At 33.8% G+C, this 24,393-nt stretch overlaps 1 protein-coding gene across 1 annotated transcript in view; it reads right to left on the bottom strand.

Moving 5' to 3' along the window:
• Positions 1-24,393, bottom strand: part of RNGTT (RNA guanylyltransferase and 5'-phosphatase) — a 348,213-nt gene that overhangs the window by 155,888 nt on the left and 167,932 nt on the right. The window contains exon 13 of the mRNA XM_020963066.2: positions 939-1,039. Coding sequence (XP_020818725.1) covers positions 939-1,039 — 101 coding nt within the window. The remainder of the gene's footprint in view (positions 1-938; positions 1,040-24,393) is intronic.

The raw sequence follows: 24,393 nt of genomic DNA, 5'->3' as shown, positions 1-24,393 counted from the left end.
ACAGATTAAGTAGCTAAGGCACTGGTTTCATTTTTAATGCAAATAATTGATTTGTATAGATTTAAAATATCAAAATTAGTGATAACATATAAGGAAGGATAAGAAAGCGATCAGAATGAGAAAAGTGGAGAAATGAGTGGTATTATACTAGGTACAATTCAGTGAAAAATTGCAAGGGTAAGAAAGGTGGAGGGCTACGTCTCATACTCTAAGAGAAATGGGTAGTCTCTTTTTTAATCCATGACAAATTAGGGCAAAGAAACAAATAGTAAAGAATATTATATACAAAGAACATGACTTTAAGGTCCCTTACAAATCAATTAACTAAATTATACACAAAATGTTTAAAAACCTGAAGTGTTGTATAAGACAAAAGCCACTTCTGATTCAATTTAACAAGTTTTACTTCAGTTATTAAATCCTTAATTTCTGAATAAACCTTTGAAAAGGCAAAAGAAGATTATATCTAGAGAACAATTATTTTAAAACACCAGTCAATAAATCCTAACACAATTATTATAAAAGCAAAGATTGCCTAGGCAGAAATAGGTTATAAAATATTTATCCTTTGGATGATTCTGATAAATCACGCTCATTTTTAGGAAAAAAATAAGTATCAGTGAGTTGGGGAAAGGGGATTTGCCAATAAAAACTAAATAGACTTCAAATACTTTATTGATCTCATTAAAAGACCTGTTTTTTTCTCCAATACGCCTCATATGAAACTTGAAATGGGGCAATATCTGGTATAATTTTTTAATGTATACTATGTGTATTATTTTTTCCTTAATAAAGATATCTGTAATAAGACAAAATAAAAAGATGTGGAAGAGACTACATAGGTAGCCTTTTAAAAGAGACTGTGACTGGTAGATTGACATTGGCTAACTAAAGACATACTTTATTTACTATGAAAACAGAGAAGAGAATGTACTTACCCTTCTCCTCCCATTCTTGTTATTTTTAGGCGAAAATCTACAGAATTCAGACTGGGAGGTTTCCATTTCAAAATATCATCACACCGACCAGGTTTGTATTTCTAAAGCAAATTTTTAAAAATGAATGGTTATGATTGGATTAAATATTTTGAGGTGATAAAAAAAATCAACTCAAAGGTACCCATCAACTATTTTCAAATACCTAGAAAAATACTGCTACAATTTCTTCCCTCAATACTGTTTATCATATATTACTCAACCAACAAAGAATCTCTGTAACCAAAACTACTTCTAATAATTCTGTATCCCAAACTCAATTCCAAATCATTGGCATTACCACTTGGTAGGGCTCAGATTAAGAATGAAAATGATTTTTCTTATATAATCATTCACACTGTGATCAAAAGAAGCTCAAATTGTAAAATGCAGGAATGAAAGAAAGGAAGCAGAAAAATCTGTCAGATAATCTGCAGGTGGAGTTCTTTACTCACCTCTCTGCTACTGATGGATATCTCTGACTCCAAAATGACTCCCTTAATCTGCTTCTATTTCTGTTAATGGCACCACTATTCAACTACATTTAAAACTTCGAAACAATCTTCTAAATTTTCCTTTGCATTGTCCGATGAATTCATCCATACACCAAGAGCTGCTGCTTCTCTTTCATCTCTCTCTCATAGCTGTCCCTGACTATTCACAATGCCATTATCCTAGGTTCTGTCCTCATCGTCAACTGCCTGAATTACTCAAATTACCCCTCTTGCCAGACTATTTTTTTTCTAAAATAATACTCTGGTAATATAATTTTCAAGCTCAAAAATGTATAAGGAAAAACTACTGCCTATAGGATGAAGTACAATCTCCTGAATATGGCATTCCAAGCCCTCTATAGAGTCTGGTCTCACCTTTTTCCTCCAACCATGAATTCTCCACTTCTTAATATCCAAAGTATTGCTGAATACTTAAATAAGAAATCTATGGACAAGGTCACCCTCCTTAAGAATGGGAATCTGAGTAGCTCGTGGAAATTATAGTATAGTATGCAGCAAAGACTGCAGAATAACATATGATACAAAAGTAGAATGCAGAAATTTAAGAAAGCTTCATTTCATAATGGCCAAGTCTTACAGTATGAGAAGACAACGTCATAGGCTTTATACTTAAAGACTTTAGTATCACAGGATCATGAATTTAGAGCCAGAAGAGACTTTAGTGCCATCTAACTCAACTTATAAATACTAATGAGGAAACAGCAAACATAAGTGATTTACTCAAGCTCTCTCCCTCTCTCTCTCTACCTCACACACACACACACACACACACACATACACACACACATATCAAGGAGCAAAACTGGATTCTTTGACTTCGCCTCCAGCTCTCTTTCCACTCAAGAGTTAGAATTGTGGACAGTCCTCCAGTGAGTTAAGACTAGAATCTTTAGCATGTCTGACTTAAGGGAGGAAATCCATTAGAACATGAAGGATTTCAGCATCAGTTAATTTCCCAATATTTCCTAGGGGCTAAATTATGGTCTAATATATATATCCCCAAAGTCATCTCCCTTGTGAGATCTAAGACACAGATATATACTCAATTTGCATATACGTATATCTAGTCACATACACATATCATATAGATGTGTCGATTGGCCAACAATTTATTAATAATAAATTTATTTAGCAAGTCCAATGTGCCAGGAACTGTGTTAAGCACTGGAAATATAAAGAAACATAAAAGACAATCCCTGTTCTCAAAGAGCTTACAATCTAATGAGGGGAGACTACATGCAAAAAAACTATATAAAAACAAACTATATACAGGATTGGAAATAATCAACTGAGGGGATGGGGAACTAGAATTAAGGGGGGATCAGGAAAGGTGTAGCCAGAAGGCCAAGATGAAAAAAAGGATTTCAGACATGGGAGATAGCTAGTGAAAATGCCTGAGGATGAACTATTTTATGAGAGGAACAGCAGGGAGGCCCATGTGAACCAGTCAATAAGCATTTATTAAATGTTTCTAAGAGACATACACTTTGCTAAATAAACACTGGGGATACAAAGACAAAAGACAGTATCTAACCTTGAGAAGCTCACAATCTAACAAGGGAAACAGCACGCAAACAACTAGGTACAAACAAGTTACAAGGTTATATTTCATGTATGTATGTATGTATGTATGCATGCATATATGTACCTATGTATGTATGTATGTGTGTGTGTGGCATCTTGCTCATCCAACCTTCCTATATTTGTTCATGCTTTTTTCTCATAATGCCTCAAATACTTTATACAGAATAGACCCTATAATTTTGCAGTTAGACACTCGTACAAATCCAACCTATCCCTCAATACTAAGCATAGAATCACCAAATGCTTAAAAATTAATTAAATAAATCATTTAGATATGTTGACTTCCATTTTCCAAAACCAAAATAAAAGTGTATTTTTTCATGGGTTCAATAAATTAGAATAATTTCCTGAGCTGTTATAATCAAATTATTTTTGGGAGAATATGTTTATTTTTCTTGATGATTATAGTATTTTAAAAATACAATAGATTTGGGATGTTGTCATTTTTTATTATGTTACGAAGCTGAAAGAATAATTTAATACATGTTTGCCTTGGTAATATTCTGTTTAGAATTTAAATTTTCAATCTTATGAACAGAAACAATTAGATAAATGTTATCACAACATCCTTTAAAAAATACATTTTCTATTGAGGGCACTTAAAACAAAATGAATGAACTATTAATATTCTAATACATAACATGCAGGTATAACTCCACAAACTACACATATTAACTATGCTCTATTTCTTTTGACATTTTTGCTTCAAATATAGAGTGAATAACAATTTCTAAATAGATACCACATTTCCTTTTATGTCTTATATGTCCTTATATTCCTTATATGTCCTCTTAATTTCCCAAATATATGCCTACTTTTGAGCAGTAAACAATGTCTGGGTATGTGTAGAGGCATGAATGCTTACACATTTAATTTTCCCATTTGGACATCTGATTATTAACAGATCTTAACTCCTATAGGCTTGTTAAGAACAGATTTTTTTTAGAAATGTGAACTGTGTTTAAATCTGCTTGTTGAAAGTTCTTGTTTACATACCTTTCCTTTTCCTATCAGAGGTTCTGGTCTAAAAGGGGTTGCTATTGATGATACCTATCAAAGCCTATCAAGGAATAAATTTTGATTCTGGTGTTATTACTTGCCAACATAATGTCACTATATAAGTCATTTACAGGACGTCATTTAAAAAAAATCAATGAGGAAAGGAAGAATAAGTGGATAAGCAGAACACAAGAAAATGTTTATCAAAAGTAGTTTCAATATTATTTGTTACTGTTGATTTTTATACTCTCCAATTGAATCTTAGAAATAAATTTGCACATTTCTTGGCATTATCCTTACCACTTGTTAAACAGTGAAGCAGGATAGGGGTTTTCACATATTTCACAATAATTACCTGAACACATTATACTGTTATTTCCTCTGACATTTCATTATGTTATAAATGTTTAATGAAAATAATTTTTAAATCCTTATTATGAAGTCATTTCACAATATCACCATAATTCCTCTTGAAAACTCAGAAAATGTGAGAAAATTTTTCTATAAGACATAGCCCTAACTTTAAAAATTATGACCATCATTATTACCATTCAAAGAGCTACCAAATAAGCATCATTACTCAAATTAATAAAGGCAGATTAAATTTCAATAAGACACATTAATTAAAATACTTCATCCTGCTAAAACTAAAAAAATTTAATCTACCATTTAATTTCATCATATATGTATTCATTCATACATTTATTCATTTGATCATGATGCATTCACACATTCAGCATGTATTCTATGGCAAGAAGCTGTGTGCTAGGCATTAAACAATTTCACTAACTCAGTTATATTTTTGGTGTTTTAATGTTCATAAAGCACTTTTTTACAATAGTCCTGTAAAGTAGGTAGCACACATATTATTTCTATTTTACAGATAAGGAAAGGTGAAGAGATTTTAAGTCATTCATTCAAAGCATCATGAATGAAATCCAAGATTCACTGAAGTTTTCTGCTTCTCTCCAGGCTCGGTACTTTTTCCATTAGATCATATGGTCTTTATACACCATGATTTCCCATTTATATAATACTTTGTAATGGAAAAGGCTTTCTTTACACTGAGATAATCAGTGTATTATAACCTCCATTTACAGATGATGAAGTAGAGACTGAGAGATTGTGATCTGTTCACAGTGACAGATTCAGTGACAGAGCCAGCATTTGAATCTAAGTCTTCTGATTCTTCTTCCAGAACTATTTCTACTGCCTCTCTATTAAAATTGCAACCAGAATTTTTTTTTCTGCCCAAACACAAATATATAAGGTACTTCACTTAAAAAAAATGAAAGCAAAAAGTGAAATACAAGTAGGTCAGTAACAAAGATTTTCATGCAGAAACATTACAATAATTATAATACTAAATTAACTTTGCATTTTTTAACCTATGTTAAAGATATTGCTACCTAGGCATGTACATGATGGAATACCTGCATTTATGAGGAGACAGAAGGCAAATTAAACATGTTTGCCTTTAAAAGGCTTGCTTTGCTTCTTTTTTTAAATTAACATTTGGACATGGCACAGCGGACTTGGTATTAGAAAACCTAATTAGTTCAAATCCAGGTCAGCAACTTTACTACACCTATGTGACCTTGAATTAGTCCCTAAAACCAAGTCTGTTTTCTCTAAAACAAAGAGTTGGAGTAGATGATCTTCTATGATCCCTTCTAGCTCCAAATCTATAATCCTATGAGAAAATCTCGGCACTTTGTCATGCATTTATAGCTCCAATCCTTATTTCTTAACAATTAATTTAAACCTAAAGAATGAATTTATAACAATATTATTATTAAGTCATTTAACAATTAAGATAAAGTAAGCCTCTAAGCAAGAATGGAAATGTATTTTCCACCTTATTTGTAAAGAGTAAGGTTACATTTTTGATAAATAATAAAAAGTAAAAGTAAAATGATGCTTCACTATCACTATGAAAAAGTGCAATTTTATCAAAAATAACAGAAATGCCTTGATTTTCACTTACCAAAAAAGTGTAATAAAGTCACCTACATGAAATTAATTATACAGATCTGTTGTGGAGTAGAGTTGTTTAAAAGTGCATAGAATACTTATGTTCATGGTTTTAGGGTGATATGAAATCATGCTGTTCTGGCATTTTTATGGGCTCATCATGCACAAAGTGTCAGTATGGGGCACACAGTTTCAAGTGTTGATATCCTTTCTCTTCTATTCAACAAAATTTAACACTTACTTATACAATATTTTCTATTAGAGGAATTTCTATTTCAGGCCCACTGCCAGTACCATTATCCCTAAATGAATACATTTACTATCAAGAAGCACAGATGAAGTACATGATATCAGTACTAGTGGAAAAACAACTCAAGGCATAATCTTTTTTAATCAGAAAGTTCATTATCAACCTTCCCCCTGTGAGCTCTATATAAATTATCTCCTTCTCCTGTTGCTAGTAGGTCAACAGCATTTTTTTGGTATCATTCCTAAAGAAGGTAGTTTTCACAGTTGTTTTTTCTCTGGATTTCGAATGTGTTAAAAGCCTCAAGGAACTAATGGTTCTGTGGTTTGTTTGGTTTTTTTTCCTTAAAAACCAGAAAGACGCACATAACAGAGCCCAATTAGTAGACTTCAATATATTTGACATCAACCAATGCTTACCATCTAATAATGCCAGGTATTATGGCAGACGCTTGTAAACATCAAGAAAGTGTTACAAAAGTGGCAATGTGGCATAATGAATAGCGTTGGTTTGACTCTTTAATGAACAATAGTCAAGAAATCCTGAGTACAAATCCTGCTTTGCCACTATTTGCTTGCTGACTGACCCTGGGCAAGTTATGTGCTTCAGACAAGTCTATAGAATTCTGTTATTAATATTCAGCTAGGTTGCCATAAATTTTGGTGGAAGTCGTGCACATTAGGAGTTCCCTACAGTGAAAATATTGTAGATCCATCTTGTATTTGCATAAGAAAAATCTGAAATAATTGAGGAACGAGAACATTTTTCTGAAAAGTCTTCAAGTTCATTCTGAAAATTTCAAATTTTTAAATTTTTAACAATTTGTACTGAAATTAAGTAAATTTCTCAAAAATGTCACGATGAAGTTGCTTGGTAGAAATCAATTAACAAAATAAACCAAATTTAATTTCAAAGTTATATTAAATTATACCTGAGATTTTTGTAACTTCTATTTATGCCAGGGAAAATTTTGGATCTAATCAACTGTAAACTAACAACAGCTGTTGTCCATTAAAAACATATCCTTAGTACCACAAGAAAATGGTTAAAGAAAATAAGAAAAAGACTAATTTCTGCTTTCAAAGAGTAGTGTGGATTCAAAATTCAGAAGTCTAGCGACATAACTTATAGATGTATTATGTAACTTTCTCTTCTTTCTTTATATAAATCTATCTAGGAAAGAAAAGCTAGAAGCACAGGAGTGTTAAATGTAATTATTAGAGAAATGGAAATTAATGCAACTTTGAGGTTCCATCTCCAACCTATCAGACAGCAAAAGATGATAGAAAAGAGAAATGGCAAGTGATGGAGGAGATATGAGAAAGAAAATAGGTACATTAAGGCACTGTTAGTAAAGCTGTGAATCAGTACAGCCATTCTGGAAAGCAAACTGGAACTATTCCCAAAAGGTTACCAAAATGTGCAAACCTTTTGACTCAATTATACCACTAGTAAGCTCAAATCCCCAAAGAAATCAAAGAAAGAGGAAAAGGATCCATATGTACAAAAATATTTATAGCAGCTTTTCTCAAGGTAGGCAAAAATTAGAAATTAAGAGGATGTCCTATTACAGAGTAGCTAAACAACTGCAGTATATAAATGTCACAAATATTATTTATTGTGCCATAAAAAATGATGAGATAAATAGTTTCAATGGAAACTGAGATTTTAATGAACTGATGCAGAGCAAAGTAATCTGAACTAGGAGAAAAATTTAGTCATTAATAACAGCTTTACAGAGAAAAACAACTTTAAAAGAATCTAAAACTCTGATCAACACAAAGATAAACTATGAGTTTGAAAGGATGAAGATGAAACATGTCACCTCTTGACAGAAAAGTGATGAACTTAAAAAGCAGAAAAAGACATATTTTCAGACACGGTCAATGTGGGAAGTCAGCTATGTATTGAAGGCTTTATTCTTTTTTTATTTGCTCAAGACAGGAAAGGGGGAAGTTAGAGGATGGATGAATGGATGGATAGACAGACAGACAGACAGACAGATAGGCAGACAAATTCCTTAAAAAGAAAAAGGCTTCAAATTTGAAATTAACTTAACCCCTTAAGCAATGATGGTATCACTGTAAAATTCATACTAGAACAGCAGAACCTCATTTCTTCTGTCTCACTGAAGTACAAACCATGGTTTATCTACTGGATTACTAACACAGTGAGAGGCAAAATGTACACTCCAAAAGGACTTATGTTACACAGCTTTTTTATGATGTTTTTATTTTCCTCCAGGCTTCTGAAGAAATCGTAGAACTGTTACACAAGTTTCTGGCTGGCCATTATACCAACAAAAATGTCTCACAAATGCCTTTACTGTATTTCTGCATGAAGCTGGCCATTTAAAAAAAATTAAAACAGAGAAAAAATTTTAAATCTAATTTTCTTGTTGATAAGTTATTGAATTCGGTGAAATTTCTGCATTATAGAAAAGGCATAACTGCTAGAGAAGCAGCCTAAGGAAAAAATAATGATCGATTCTCCAATTATATCAAATTTATATATCAAAGAAGCTAAAAGTATGTTTTTCTCAACTGTTACAATTAGAGTTCAAGCTACTGTTAAGTATTAATAAAATAAAATATTTTCATGAGAGGCAATGCATAGCAGTGGACAGAGAGTTGGCTTCAAAGTCAGGAAAACTTGGATTCAGTTTCTACTTCTGATAGTGACTATGTTACCTTGGGCAAGTCATTTAACTTCTCAATGCTCTAGGCAACTCTATAAAACTGTTAACTCAGAGAGAAGATAACCATCTGCACTGTCAGAGGGAGTTTGCTCACCTGAGAGTTCCATGTAACAAGGAAATTACAGGACCCTTATTCTATTTTCTATGCATGAACATATCTCATTTTCATGAGTTTCATAAATTTACATTTAATAATATGTAAGTGCCTTAAATAGTTTTCTATGGAAATACTTCAGCTTAATTCATTAACCCAACAAAGTAACATTAGCCTTTAAAGTTACATACACAAAATTGAGGGGATGCCCATCAGTTGGAGAATAGCTGAATAAGTTGTGGTATATGAATATAATGGAATACTATTATGCTATAAGAAATGATGAGCAAGCAGACTTCAGAAAAATCTGGAAAGACTTATATAAACTGATGCTGAGTGAAGAACCAGGAGAACATTCTACACAGTAATAGTCACATTGTGCAATGACTAACTTTGATAGATTTAGCTCTTCTCAGCATGCATGGATCTAAGACAACCCCAAAAGACTCATCATGGAAAACGCTATCTACATCCAGGAAAAAAAAAAAACTATGGAGTCTGAATGCAGATTTAAGCATACAATCTGCTTTCTCTCTTTTTGTTTTTGTTTCTTCTTTCTCGTTGTTTCTCCCATTGGTTCTAATTATTCTTTACAACATGACTAATGTGAAAATGGTTTAATATGAATGTATATGTTGAGACTATATCAATTTACATGCTGTCTTGGGGTAGGAGGAGGGGGGAGAGAATCTGGAACTCAAAATCTTATGGAAGTGATTACTAAAAACTAAAAATAAATATATAAATTTATTAATTAAAAAAAGTTACATATACAAAAAGGCAAACTATTGCTTACTGTCTAGTATATAACAGATATGTGATACTATAGACTAGTATAAACTATAGCATAAACTCCTTGAAGACAAAGGCCACAAGTGATCCAAACTCTGGGCTGTCAAAATGCACACAGAAGTAGATGAATTACAAAAGATCAATTTTATAGTCATCCCTTCCGCATCACAACTTTCCCCATCACAGTTTCAATATATCCTGGGTCAGCATAAGACATTAAATGGGAATTTGGGGGGAGTTTTGCGGAACCTGTAGAGAACACGTGAAGGTTAGCAGAAGGCACAAAGTTTAGAAATTCAAAAATGCACTAAATATATGTATAGGACTATATAATATCAACAGATTTTATCTTTTAATACTGTAAACACCTATAAGAGAAAAAGAAAAAATTGAGATTTCTTCTCTGGTATGAAGGGCCAAAAAAATTTTATACAGCTTTTCCAGACTGTAGGCATGCCATGTACCAAATCTCCACGTATGTGGAAGGGACAACTGTACTTATCACAAATATGCAATATTTGGCTCAGATGCCTTCACTCAGTTTTGGTTTTTAAATTCTAAACTTTTTTACTATTTCAAAATATGTTAATGCATTCTGAGAGTGAACTACAAAAAAAGTGTGATAAATTAGATGAATAATAAACACAGGAGCAATAACAACACAACTAGGGTTAGTCCCTAAGATGATCTTCCCCTTACTAGTTATCAAATAGCCCAGAGGGGTAATATATATCTGGAGCTTGGTGTCTAGAAAAAAACTGTCATTCACCAACCATGAAACCTTGGACAAGTCACTTAAACTTCATATACCTCCATTTCCTCATCTACAAAATGAGAGAATAAAGCAATGCCCTGCTTATTTCATGGAGGTGTGAGAAGCTTCCCTAACAAAAGTAAAAGGATATTATAAACTCTAGAGCAGTGGTGTCAAATTCAAATAGAAACGGTCTCAGCCAGCAGCATACTGATGTAGAAAACCACAAATTAGCATCATCTGTTTTACTTTATTTTGTTTCCTCTGTTAAAACATTCCCCAATTACATTTTAATCAGGTTTGAGGCGCACTCTGGAATTTTGTACCCCAAGCAGCCAGGCATAAATTTGACATCTCTGCTCAAGAGTATCATTAAAATGAAAGCTGATATGGTTTGGGTATTTAATGAATATTTTTGCTTCACATGCTCCTGCATACTTCCACCCCGAGAACTCATTTAATACAAACCAAGAAAACGACACACAATATATAGAACAATCATCCTACATCTGACCTAACAGAGTCATTCCTTGAGAATCAGACCTCTTCTTCAGAGTAATTAACTAACTTTAACAACTCTCCTTAGGTTAAAGGGGAAATCAAGAAAAAAAAAACCCTTCTTTGGATCTTACATGTAATTCACAAAATACTTTCTTCCATAAGACAATATGAACTGTGTAAATATGTTGGTTTGTGTTTTGTTGTTGTTAGTTTTGTGGAGGGGGGCGGGGGGTGTCTTTTGGGGGGGAGGTTCCATATCTATTGCTATATGGAAAATCCCTCTAATATCATTTTAAAGAAAAGGGAAAGGAACATGCATTTATTAAGTACCTACTATGTGCCAGAAATTGTGCTAAGCATTTTACAAATAATTTCTTTTGATACTCACAACAACCTAGTGAGGTAGTTCTTATCATGATCCTCATTTTACAGTTGAGGAAACTGAGGCAAGACAGCTGTTAAGTGATTTGCCCAGGATCATACATCTATTAAGTGTCTGAGGCTGAATTTGAACTCAGTTCTTCCTGACTCCAAGTCTAGAACTCTATCCACCATGTCACTTACCTGCCTTTTACTGAGGAAAATTGAAGCTCAGTGAGACTGAATCACTTGTCAATGGTCACAAAAGACAGTGAGGGTTGGAGCTAGACTTAAGGCCAAGTCTTCATCAATTCCTAGCCAACTGTCTGATTACTGGACTCCTCAAACTTAAATAGGTTAAGGGCAGATATGAAATCCTTCAGTGTCTTCATTCCAAAATTTTTCACCTTAGTACTAACTGGCAGAGTTAGTATTCAGAACCCAGCCACCTATGGTGTTACTGGACTCCCATCACACCACCCTGTATGTACTTCCTTTAATGAACTAACAGAGTATTAGCTTTTTCATTATAAAGTAATATTGCTCTTTTAATCCTTTACATTTAATTTTTATAAAACAAATTTAAAAAGTTTTGCCTCTGACCTCCTCCCTTAGACAAAATCAAGTTTCTTATTTTTGTTTTTAGTCTAACTCAAAACTAAGTCTGAATGCAAGTAAGCTGTGATTATATTTTTAGAATGGATTTCCTTAAAGCCAACACTACAACGATAACCATGACAGAGAATAGGGTTGCTCCTTTTGGAAGTACAGTCAGTTCTGCTATAAGTCAACATGTACATTCCTAAAAATCACTATGCTACGCAAAATTCTGCAAAACCACAGGGCTTATGGGGAAAATGAGGTTAGAGGTTAGTTACAACACTCAAAAAGTTTGTCAGTGACAAATTTTAAAAGACAGGAACCTAGTAAAAATGGTGGCACATAGTAAATTGTTAAGAAATACATAAATACTACAATAATGGTAACGTTCTCAGCCTCAGGCTGCTGCTCAGCCCTGGGAAGGGAGAAGGGAGGAGAGTATACATGAGTGCAGGTACAGATCAGCCCTCCTCCACCCACAGCTCCTACTGTGTTAGAAGATAAGACAAAAAATAAAGTACTTTATCTTGACAAAGGTCTGAAGACCAAAGTGGGCATTTGAACTCACTCCCATGTGAAGACTCTGTAGCCCTGACAAGAGAACTCATCAGGATACCACCATGGGATCCCAGTAATTGACAATACAAGCTACTGACCTGTGAGGTACATAGGTGGGATCTTAATATTCCTAGAAAGGGAGACATACATGGTGAGGTCTCTTCCATGAGGTAGTCCAAGGCACCATCACTACCCCCAACCCCATGGTGCCAGGTCCATTTACATGGAGGCTTTTTCCTACTTAGGCAGTAGTCATGAGGTTCAAAGGGGTTGAGTCACAGTCACGTTGGTTGAGGATAGAAGTACTGGAGATCTCCCTGTCTTCTCTTCACTTCTCTTCCACATTTGCTTCTCCAAGCTCCCACTCTCACTCTTCCTACAGGCCTTATCAAATGCTGGCGGTGCTCCTTCCAACTTGTCTGTAAGGGTCAACCCTCCCCAGTGCAAGCTCCACTACCACGGTGCAGTTTCCCTCAATGATCAAGCATCAACAAAAAATGCAAAATCATATTATGCTTAAACTGTTCCCTAATAGATCAATCCTGCAGGAACAAATTTGTCTTTTCGAAATAGTCATTACAGCAGAAGTGATTGTACTAAAAATACAGTGGCAGTGAAATGTAATAGATAATACCTAAAGGTCCCTTTCTATCCTCTATTAATCTGGAGGAAGGGCAGAAAGAAAGCTGTTTCAATGATTAACCTGTTCAACTAGGTTGACTCTTGTCAATAATACATCTGAATATTTCTAGATGAATGACCTAGAACAGATTAAAATGCATAAAGCTATGAAGTCAAAGTAAACACTAGCACATATGCTATTTACACCTAAATATAGCTCTTCTAAAAATAACCTGACATGAATCAGATTTGACACCTGCAAGATAAAGATTAAACAATGCTGCTGATGAATATTTTTGCTGATTACAATCAACCACCCTGGGCTTTGATAGGTGAGCTTTCATCTTACCTTGAAGTCAACCAAGTCTCTACCTCCCTTCCCAGACACCACATTTCTCCCCAACCCCTGGTTTTCGAACTCTTCTTGATGAGTCTTCTTCCTCAATTAAAATATATACTCCTTGAGAGAAATAGATTATCTAATTTGCAAAAATTATGCCGAAAAAAAGTGTCTTCTGAAGAACCCTGGAAACAAGTCAGATGCAAATTTTGGTCATAACCAGAGAAGGAAACTAAGATCTGTGAAATATAATTAATGAATATAAAACTTGTTTTAAAAAATCATTTTTTTTTGGATCTACACCTATGTCTGAGGGAAAGAATCAAAAAGAAACCATATTTACTTTGTTTGTGTTGAATAACACAGCTGAATAACATGTTTAAGGAATTCAGATATGACTGATAGAAAACAAAAAGGTCTTAAGTGAACAAAGATTTCTTGACAAATCCTATGTAAATATTTTTAGTCACTATTAGAATACTGAAGAAAAAGTTAAAATTAATGTATTTCTTGTATTAAATTTGATCTTTCAAGAATACTTTAATTCATATGTTAAAGCTTGCCAAGGCCCCACATTTGTGTCACCCAGTCTTAGGCTAAAAGTATAAGAAGAAAGATTTCAAGCTGTTTTCTGAGATGATTTTTGTATAACTTAATCCCAAGGACTCAAAAACCAAAGAAATTCAAAGGTAAATGACACTATAATGTGCATGATAATAATATGTACACACAGATGATTTACATGATTTGATAAAAAAATGTAATTATTCAACATTTCAGAAATCTACATGACTTAAAAGTAAAAAGTAAAAGAATTACTTAATACATTGAGGGAGCCTATTTGAGGTTTTATTTTATTCTTTTAATTTAATTTTCTCCTTTATTTGAATCAAGGTGATCTCCTGAGACAAATGAAAAGCTGAAAACAACCGCCCACTTTAAGAGAGTAATATTGTAAAATATTAGACTAAATTCCATTACAATAAATACTACAAGAAAACGTTCACTATTGTGTAACTAAAAATGTCTAAACTTAAGCCCAAAGTCATAGTAAGAGGGCTTAGATGACTTTGTATAAAAATTTTCTAAGACACTGTTCTACTTTCTTCTGTCTCTGTTCATATATTAGTAATTAACAATAATAATTTTTTTTAATGTATACAACACAGAACACTTTCAAGTGTTGCCAAGAAATGTCTCTTTTATCAGTGGTTAACAATGGAAGAAATAAACACAGGCAGTTTTCTTTAGAAGAGGAAAAAATTAAATCAGAAAAACTATGAATTCTACTAGGAAAAATACGCAGCAAAAAATTTCAACACTACCTCTACACAGTGCATATTCTAAAGAGAATTTGCCAAACTGAGGCAAGAAAAACAGAACTGGGTGTACAACAAAAAGAATGTCATTCCCTAAAATGACACTGACAAGTTAGAGTATTCTTTTTGTTAAGATATTTGTCTAAGAAGCATTTCTACCATAATAGGTGATCCACCATCTCAACACAATGTTAAAAATCTCATAGAAAATGATAATTCTCAGAAAGTAAAACACAGCTTTAGAAGATTTCATTTATGTCATGAAATTCCCTTATAAAACATATTTAAAGAAGAAAATTTCAGTCCATCAACTATTGGCATGCAGAAATAATTATAAAGATCACTGCCAACCACAGACTAAAAGTATTTCTGTCATCTATAATTATTGGTAATGGTTATTCTTTGAGGTGGAACAAGACATTCAAAAAAAGGCTCATCAACATACAAATCACAATGCCCTGAAAGTTTAAGATAAGAGGATAACAGGCAAAACTGCCCCAAACCATCAAGAAAAGGACTAGCTGGGCAGAAAGAAACAACTACCACTGCAATTACCACATTTCATCTAGTCTAAACAAAGTAATACAAGAAAGAAAAACACATTATTTTAACCAAACGTGGCTATAACAATGATAATGATATTTTAGAACTTCCCTCTTACATATGTAGTCAAAATTTTTATATGCAGCACTGTATAGAACGATAGAAAAATGCACAGTTGGTATAAACAAGTTGCGCATATTACTAGGATAATTTATATGGAAAAAGAGGCAAAAAAATATATAAAATATCATTATTGGAGCTAGGAGGTATACTGGAGAACTTCTAACCAAAGGATCACTCATCTACAGTGGGAAAGAAGAAACTGGAAGGACCATCTAAGTTTAATCTCCTTGTTCTACATATGAGAAAATAAGGCCTAGAGAGGTTAAACGACCACACAGAATGTCAGAGTTTGGCAGTGGTGGAGTTGGGCTTTAAGCCTAGGTTTTCTAACTTCAAACAAAACATTTCCATTGTACTATATTACATATAATTCACCAAAAGAGAATGTGGTTTTATCATGTAGTGAGATTGAAAATTAGTGTTGCCCTGGTATCCACAAAATATTAAGAGAACCACAGTTAAGACAGAGCAAGTTAGACAGATTTTTGGTAGAGGGTTTAGGGAAAGACATGAATAAAACTTATACAAGATTACACAGTGTGGAGTTGTCATAATCAGTGATCTATATAACAGAGGGTAAAAACAATCACTACTATTTTGACACACACACACACACACACACACACATACACAACACATATACATATATAACTGCAAGGTACTAATACTTCCATTTCCTTCTTTAACCTGGGGTCCATGAACTTTTTTTTTTTAATATTGATAAATGTATTTCAATCTAATTGGTTTCCTTTGTAATCCTGTGTATTTTCTTTTATGCATTTAAAAACATTATTCTGAGGAATTCACAGGTTTCATAACATTGTCAAAGAGTTTATGATAGAAAAAGAAAAAAAGTTAAGAAACATTGTTCTATAGGAGACACGCACAAGAGGGGAGTGATGGAATTTTAGAAAGGAAAATAGACTGTAGGAAAGGACTAACTGTACACAGATACTTTTAGATTAACTCATATTTTCATGGCAGTAGTTTTTCAGAGAGACCCTGTACTTTCAACAGTGGATACTCAAAGCATACATTGTCATTTCATAACCCAGGAAATAATAAAATGGATATATGAGAGTAATCTAGCTCTAGGAATGTTTTGATTGGTTGTGATCTATGATGGCTCCCCATGGTGGAAACTCTCTTTAATAATGCAGATCAGTAAATGTTCTTCAAAATATAGTCTTTGAGAGTTGCCGGGAATGCTGAAAGACTTCAAGAATTGGTATGGGTCATATGGCCAGAGTGTCAGAAGAAGGATTCAAATCAAGGTTTTCTCATTCTTATGTGGCCAAAGGTAGATCTCTTTGTAAGGTTGCTTCTGCTTAATAATATTTATTGCAACAAAATGGTGGTAAAATGATAAAATTGTAGGTATCTTGATATTTTACACTGTAAGTGAACTCACATGTACTATGAAACCAAGAAAAGGTATCAAAGGGACAGTGAAGCTATACCTGCTTTTAGTTTTGGAAGGGGTTTGTTTCATTTTATAAAACCTAGTCCAAGCAGGGCAAATGGTTTTTAGATCTCTTTTTCTCTAGATATAGAGAGATAATTAAGATTATTCTTTAATACAAGGTGTCTGTAATTGTATGCTCCAAAGAATTAATATGACAATAAAAATAATATTTTTTCAAACAATTTTTATTATAACAAATGAAATATTGCTAAGTAGATGTAATTTAAAAATCCATTTAGTGGGTGGTTTAAAAATTCTTGTGTGGCAAATACATGATATTAAATCTATTTGGTTATTTTCAATAATTAAAAAATACTTATTTCATTTTAATTCTGTGAAGGAATTTAACCTGAAGGTAATTCATAATATTGGTGTTAGCTGTATTCAAATTTACCTTTAATATGCAATTAAACATAAATGACATACAAATGAGGCCAACAAGTCTTTGAAATTGAAGATTCCTGAAAGGTGACTGAATCAGTATTATTTGTGTTATGTGGTTCTCAAAATAAGGAAATCTATATTGATATTTGTAACTTTTTATTCATTCAAATGAATTTTATGAATTTCTATAAAATATAGTACCACCAATAAAGAGATTTAGCACATCACAGAGTATTAATACCTTAAGCCTTTTAAAACTAAATATTTATGAGTCTTCAGATCTGAAATATAGACTCTAGCTAAACTACAAACAAAAGGACAAAAACATCCTTTTAAGCTACATGTTCCAATGTCTAATTATAGAGTAATGAGTTTTAATTACATTAAATTCACCAGCACGTACTAAGATTAAAATAATTGCCAAAGCTATATTTAACTGACATATACACAATACTTAGTCCTTTCAGAATTAGTCTGGTTTTACCAGGTGAGGTGTCAATTTCAAAACTTTGGTGGAGGGAGGGAGAAATGATTGACAACAACTATCAATGCATTATCATATAAGGTATCGATTCCTAGCTGATAATTTAATGAAGAAGTCAGGTGACAAAGAGGAAAGAACCAGAGAAATTGCAATAAGATTGATCAATGTTTTACAAATTATGTTTCAGTTCACCTTGGAAATGGAGGTATCCTGGAAAGAATAAATACAAAGCATAGGCTTTTAAAAGAACTGAGAATGTGTATGTGGTAATAATATCCAAATAAGAATGATTCCAAGGACACCCTGCTAAGAATGAAGAACAAATAAGAAGTCAAAAAATCTATGACATGAAGGGGACAGAGCCAAGATGGCAGAGTAGGTGCAGGAACTCACCAGAACTCTCCCAAATTCCCCTCCAACAAAAAGGTCAGGTGAAACAATTTTCCAAACAAAGAAAACTTAGGAGGTCAACAACATAAGTATGTCTCAACCCTATATAGCCTAGAGCAAAGTTTAAGGCTGCCCTGCAGTACCAGCAGTAGGCCTTGTAGGTGGCTGTATCAAAGGAGACAATAGCTTCAGGAGCTCTTATCCTATAGATAGCAAAGGGGTTGGAAAACTGGTCAGAAAGAGGTTACAGGGGCCTCTAGCCTCAAACTGGATTCAGGATCCAGTCTAAATGCTCATGCCCAGTAGCACATCACAGTCCCAAGACAAAGAGAAACACTATGCCACAGTAAGGGAAGAGGGGTCCTGATCACAGGGCAGAGAAGAGTATTTGTTGTCACTTACAAGAGAGTAGGAATCTTAGTCTCAATTCTAAGGCAGAAAAAACCACTAGCAATTGCAGCTGCAGGACAGCAGGGGACCTGGTCACATTCTGCAGCCAAGAAGAATGCTAGAACTTGTGGCTACAGGAAACCAAGACCTGTTCTTGGATAAAGACCAGAGCACAGTTCAAGAAAGCAGTGCTGTGCCTCTCCTTACATTACACCACCTTAAAAGCACAGATAAACAACACGCCCCAAGAATTAGCTCTGAAAAGAGAAACACAAAAAAATCTGAAGCTTGGAACAATTACACCCTGGAAGCACAGCCCAACTTTAACATAAAGTTCAAAGTCAAGAAATAGGCTGGATAAATGACCAAATAAAACTTGACCATTAAGCTACTATGGTGACAGTGAAGATCAATACACAAACTCAAGAAGAAGACAACAATGTCAAAACAGCTACAAGCAAAGACTCAGAAGAAAAAAAAATTAAATTGGATACAAAACCAGAAATTCCTGGGAGAGCTTAAAATGGATTTTAAAACTCAAATAAGGCAGGTAGAAGAAAAATTGGGGAAAGGGTAGAATGAGATGCAAGAAAATTTTGAAAAGAGTCAAAAGATTGAAGAAAATAAATTAAAACATTGAAATGGTGGAAGTACAAAATCTGACTGAAGAAAATAATTCCTTAAAAATTAGAATTGGGTAACTGGAAGCTAATGAATGAATGAGACATCAAGAAATAATTTTTTAAAAAGTCAAAAGAATGGAAACATGGAAGAAAATGTTAAATATCTCATTGAAAAAACAATTGACCTGGAAAATAGAGGAGGGATCATTTAAGATTTATTGAACTTCCTGAAGTCATGATCAAAAAAAGAGCCTCAACATCTTATTTCAAGAAATTATCAAGGAAAACTGCCCCGATATCTTAGATCCAGAGGGTAAAATAGAAATTGAAAAAAATCCTCCAATCACCTGCTGAAAGAGACCTCAAAATGAAAATTTCCAGAATATAGTCAAATTCAAGAGCTTCAAGGTCAAAGAGAAAATACTACAAGAAAGAAACAATTTAAATATTTTAGAGCCACAGTCAGGGTCACACAAAATTTGGCAACTTCCATCTTAAATGAATAGAAACCTTGCAATATGGTTGTCTAGAAGGGAAAGGAGCAGAATTACAACCAATAATAACCTACTCAGCAAAACTTGAGTATAATCCTTCAGGAGGAAAAATAGACATTTAATAAAATAGAGGACTTTAAAGCATTCTTGATGAAAAGACCAGAGCTAAATAAAAAATCTGACTTTCAAATACAAGGCTCAAGAGAAGTATGAAAAGGTAAACATGAAAAAGTAATAAAAAGGGACTCAATAAGGTTAAACTGTTTACATTCCAATAGGGAAAGATAATAATTGTAATTCCTAAGAACTTTATGATTACTAGGACAGTTAGAAGAAGAATACATAGAGGACATGAATGTGAGCTATGATGGAATCATTTCAAACAGATAAAATTAAGGGGTGAGAAAGAGGGATTCACTAGGAGAAGGGGAAGGGAAAGAAAGAACAGGGAAAATCATCTCACAAAAAAGAAGAGCTTTTAAAAGTAGAGGGGAAAATAAGAGGGTGACAGAACACTTGAACCTTACTCTCACTGGAATTGGCTCAGAGGAAATAACATATATACTTAGTTCAGAACGTAAACATATCTGACCCTTCTGGAAAGGAGGAAAAGGAGAAAAGAGAAGAAGGAAGGAGCCTTTGACAGAAGAGAAGGCAGATTAAGGGAGACAGCAGTCAGAAGCAAAATAAACTTTTGGGGGGAGGGGGTGTAAAAAGAGAGAGAGGATAAACAAGGGCGGGGGGAAATATACAGTAAGCATAACTATGAATGTGATGAACTCATCCATAAAACAGAAGTGGATACCAGAATGGATTAAAAACTAGAATCTAACAATACACTGTATATAAGAAACACACTTGAAACAGAGAGACATATAGCGGTAAAAATAAGGGGCTGGAATGGAATCTATTACACTACAGCTAAGTTAAAAAAAAAAAGCAGGGGTAGCCACAGTATCAGATAAATATCAATACTAAACATATATGCACCAAATGGCATAGCTTCCAAATTCTTTAAAGAAAAGTTAAATGAGTTACAAGAGGATATATACAGTAAAATTATACTACCAGGAAAACTGAACTTTACCCTCTCGGAACAAGATAAATCTAACCATAAAATAAACAAAAAGGAAGTTAAGGAGTTGAACAAAATTTTAGAAAAGTTAGATATGACACATCTCTGGAGAAAACTGGATGGTAATACAAAAGAATATAACTTTTTCAAAGGTGTACATAGCACTTCACAAAAACTGACCATGTATTAAGGCATGAAAACCTCACAACCAAATGTAGAAAAGCAGAAAGACTAAATGAATCCTGTTCAGATCATAATGCAACAAAAATTACATTCAATAAAGGGTCATGGAAACATAGATTAAAAATTAATTGGAAACTAAATAATCTAAGCCTAAAGAATGTGTGGGCTAAAGAACAAATCACAGAAGCAATCAATAATCTTACTAAAGAAAAGACAATGCACCAAAATTTATGGCATGCAACCAACGCAGCACATAGGGGAAAATCTATATAAATGGTTACCTCAAGAATACAGAAAAAGAGTAGATCAATAAATTACGCATGCGATTAAAAAAAAACTAGAAAAAAACAAATTTAAAAATCCCCAACTAAACACAAAATTGAAAATCCTAAAATTCACAGGAGAAATTAGTAAAACTGAAAGTAAAAAAAAATCATTGAACTAATAAATAAAACTAGGAACTTGTTTAATGGGGGGAGAGGAACAATAAAATAAACAATTGGTTAATCTGATTAAAAGAAAGAAAAAAGAAAACAAAATTGCCAATACCCAAAATGAAAAAAAGGAATGCACCACCAATGAAGAGAAAATTAAAGCAATTATTAGGAGGCTGTTCAGTTGTTTCAGTTGTGTCTGACTCTTCGTAACCCCATTTAGGGTTTTCCTGGTAAAGATACTGGAGTAGTTTGCCATTTCCTTCTCCATCTCATTTTACAGAGGAGGAACTGAGGCAAACAGGCTTAAGTGACATTCATGAAGTTGAGTCTTCCTGATTCTAAACCTGTTGCTCTGTAATTTGCCCTAAGTCACTAATGATTAGAAAAATGCAAAATAAAACAACCCTGAGGTACCACCTCACATGTATCAGAGATTGGCTAATATGACAGAAAAGGGAAATGATAAATGTTGGAGGGGATATGGAAAAATCGGGACATCTTGCACTGCTGGTGGAATTGTGAACTGATCCAACCAACCATTCTATAGAACAATTTGGAACTATGCCCAAAAGGCTATAAAATTGTGCATGCCCTTTGACCCAGCAATAGCACTACTAGTTCTGTATCCCAAAGAGACCAAAGGAAAAGAAAAGGGATCTATATGTACAAAAATATTTACAGCAGCTCTTTTGCAGTGGCAAAAAATTAGAAATTGAGGGGATGCTCATCTACTAGAGAATGTCTGAACAAGTTGTGATATATGATAGTGACAAAATATTATTGTGCTATAATAAATGACAAGCAGGATGCTTTCAGAAAAATCTAGAAAAACTTATATCAACTGATGCAAAGCAAAGTGAGCAGAACCAGAAGAATATTGCACATAGTAACAGCAATACAGTATAAGGATCAACTGTGAATGCCTTAGCTATTTCCCACAATACAATGATCCAAAATAATTCTGAAGGGATTATAATGAAAAATGATATCCTCTTCTAATGCAAGAACTAATGCAGTTTGAATGCAGTTTGAAGTATACTTTTATTTTTACTTTATTTTTCAGGTTGAGTTTTAAGGGTTTTTTGGTTTCCTTTTTCAGCATGGCTAATATGGAAATGTTTTGCATGACTGCACATGTATAGTCTATATCAAATTGCTTGCCTTCTCAATGAGGGGGAAGAGGAAGAGTAAGGGAGAGAATCTGTAACTCAACTTTTTTTTTCTTAAGGCAATTGGGGTTAAGTGACTTGCCTGGTCACACAACTAATAAGTGTTAAGTGTTTGGTCTGAGGCCAGATCTGAACTCAGGTCCTCCTGACTTCAGGGCCCTTGCTATATCCACTGTGCCAAGCAGCTGCCCCTGTAACTCAACTTTTAAAAAATGAATGTTTAACATGTAATTGAGAAAAAAATACAATAAAGACACTTTTAAAAAACCTACTACATTTACTTTTCTTCTGAAAGCCAGTGGCAGTGTTAGTGGTACGAAATCAACACTACTATATTTGGAAGCAAGAGTTCAGAATTTTAATAATCCCTCTGCCATTACCTCTATGAACTGGAGCAAGTCTCTTAACATTGCTCTACCTCAGTTTAGTTTCTTACAGGATCAAAGGATTTGGAGTTGGAAGAACTTTTCATCCAGTATAACCTCCTCATTTTAGATGTCAAGAAACTAAGGTGAAGGTAGTCATCACTAAGCATTTATTAAGTGCCTACTATATGACAGGCACTTGGAATACAAAGAAAGGCAAAAGACAGTCCCTGCTCTCAAGGAGTTCACAGCTTAAAGCCAGGGGACACACACACACACACACACACACACACACACACACACACACACAAAACTTGAAAACAACTATGTACAATAAGGATATATACAGGAAAAATTGGAGATAATCAAAAGAGAAAAGGTACTAAGCATTACGCAGGGTCCTGAAAGGCTTTTTGTGGAATGTGGGGTTTTAGCAAGGACTGAAAGGAAGTTAGGGAAACAAGGAGCTGTCATCTCTGAAAATAAGTGACCAAAAAGTCACAGAGGTTATGCAACCCTGTTAACTCTGAAAACACCAAAGAGTTCACACAGGGTTACCACAACCACAATTAACTCTAAGAAATAAAAGCAAAAAGCTAGCAATGGTCATAAGCAAAAAGCTTTCTTTATTCCACTGGAGAAGGGAAATTAGATACATGTGCCAGGGCCTCCTCTAGGATGAGATCTACTTTAATGAAGCCAAATCGCAATACATGTAGGAATGGGCTACACAGTGAGCTATAGCCCTGACAATGAGAGGTAACAGCAATGAGGCAAGCTGATTTATAGCAAGGTTTCATGACTAGAATATGGGTCCTACAGTATGTTATTCTGAATAGCTAAGTGAGCTGTAAAGAATTTCAGGTTTGCATTTTTATTATGGTGCTTTCCACCTAAGTAAGTATATTATAATCTACTGATCAAGAAGTCTCCACTTGACCATCATTCTTACCTACTCATTAGACACTTAGACTACTGCCCTTAGATCATCCTGGGATCTGCCAGGGTAATCTTTTACTTTACCTTCTCCTATATCAGCATTCAACATAGCCTCTTTCTAGCCACTTACATACCAAAAAGAATGCTCCACCCTGAGGTCCCCCCACCCACTTTCCAGGTCCCTTTTATGTTATCTTCCCCAATTAGAAAGGGACTGTCTTGCTTACTTGTATTTGTATCATCAGCCCTTGACTGCTTAATAAATGCTTTTTCTACATTATCAACTATCCTAGTATTTCTCAGAACCAACTTCTAGTTTCTTATTCTTCTACTCCCAGTTAATTTTTAAATAACCATAACTTCTTATGAACTTCAAAAATCTTTACCTACGCTCAGGTA

Source organism: Phascolarctos cinereus, unplaced genomic scaffold, assembly GCF_003287225.1.
Source record: "Phascolarctos cinereus isolate Bilbo 61053 unplaced genomic scaffold, phaCin_HiC Scaffold_5;HRSCAF=322, whole genome shotgun sequence".
Taxonomy (NCBI): domain Eukaryota; kingdom Metazoa; phylum Chordata; class Mammalia; order Diprotodontia; family Phascolarctidae; genus Phascolarctos; species Phascolarctos cinereus.
This window is presented reverse-complemented; position numbering and strand designations above follow the sequence as displayed.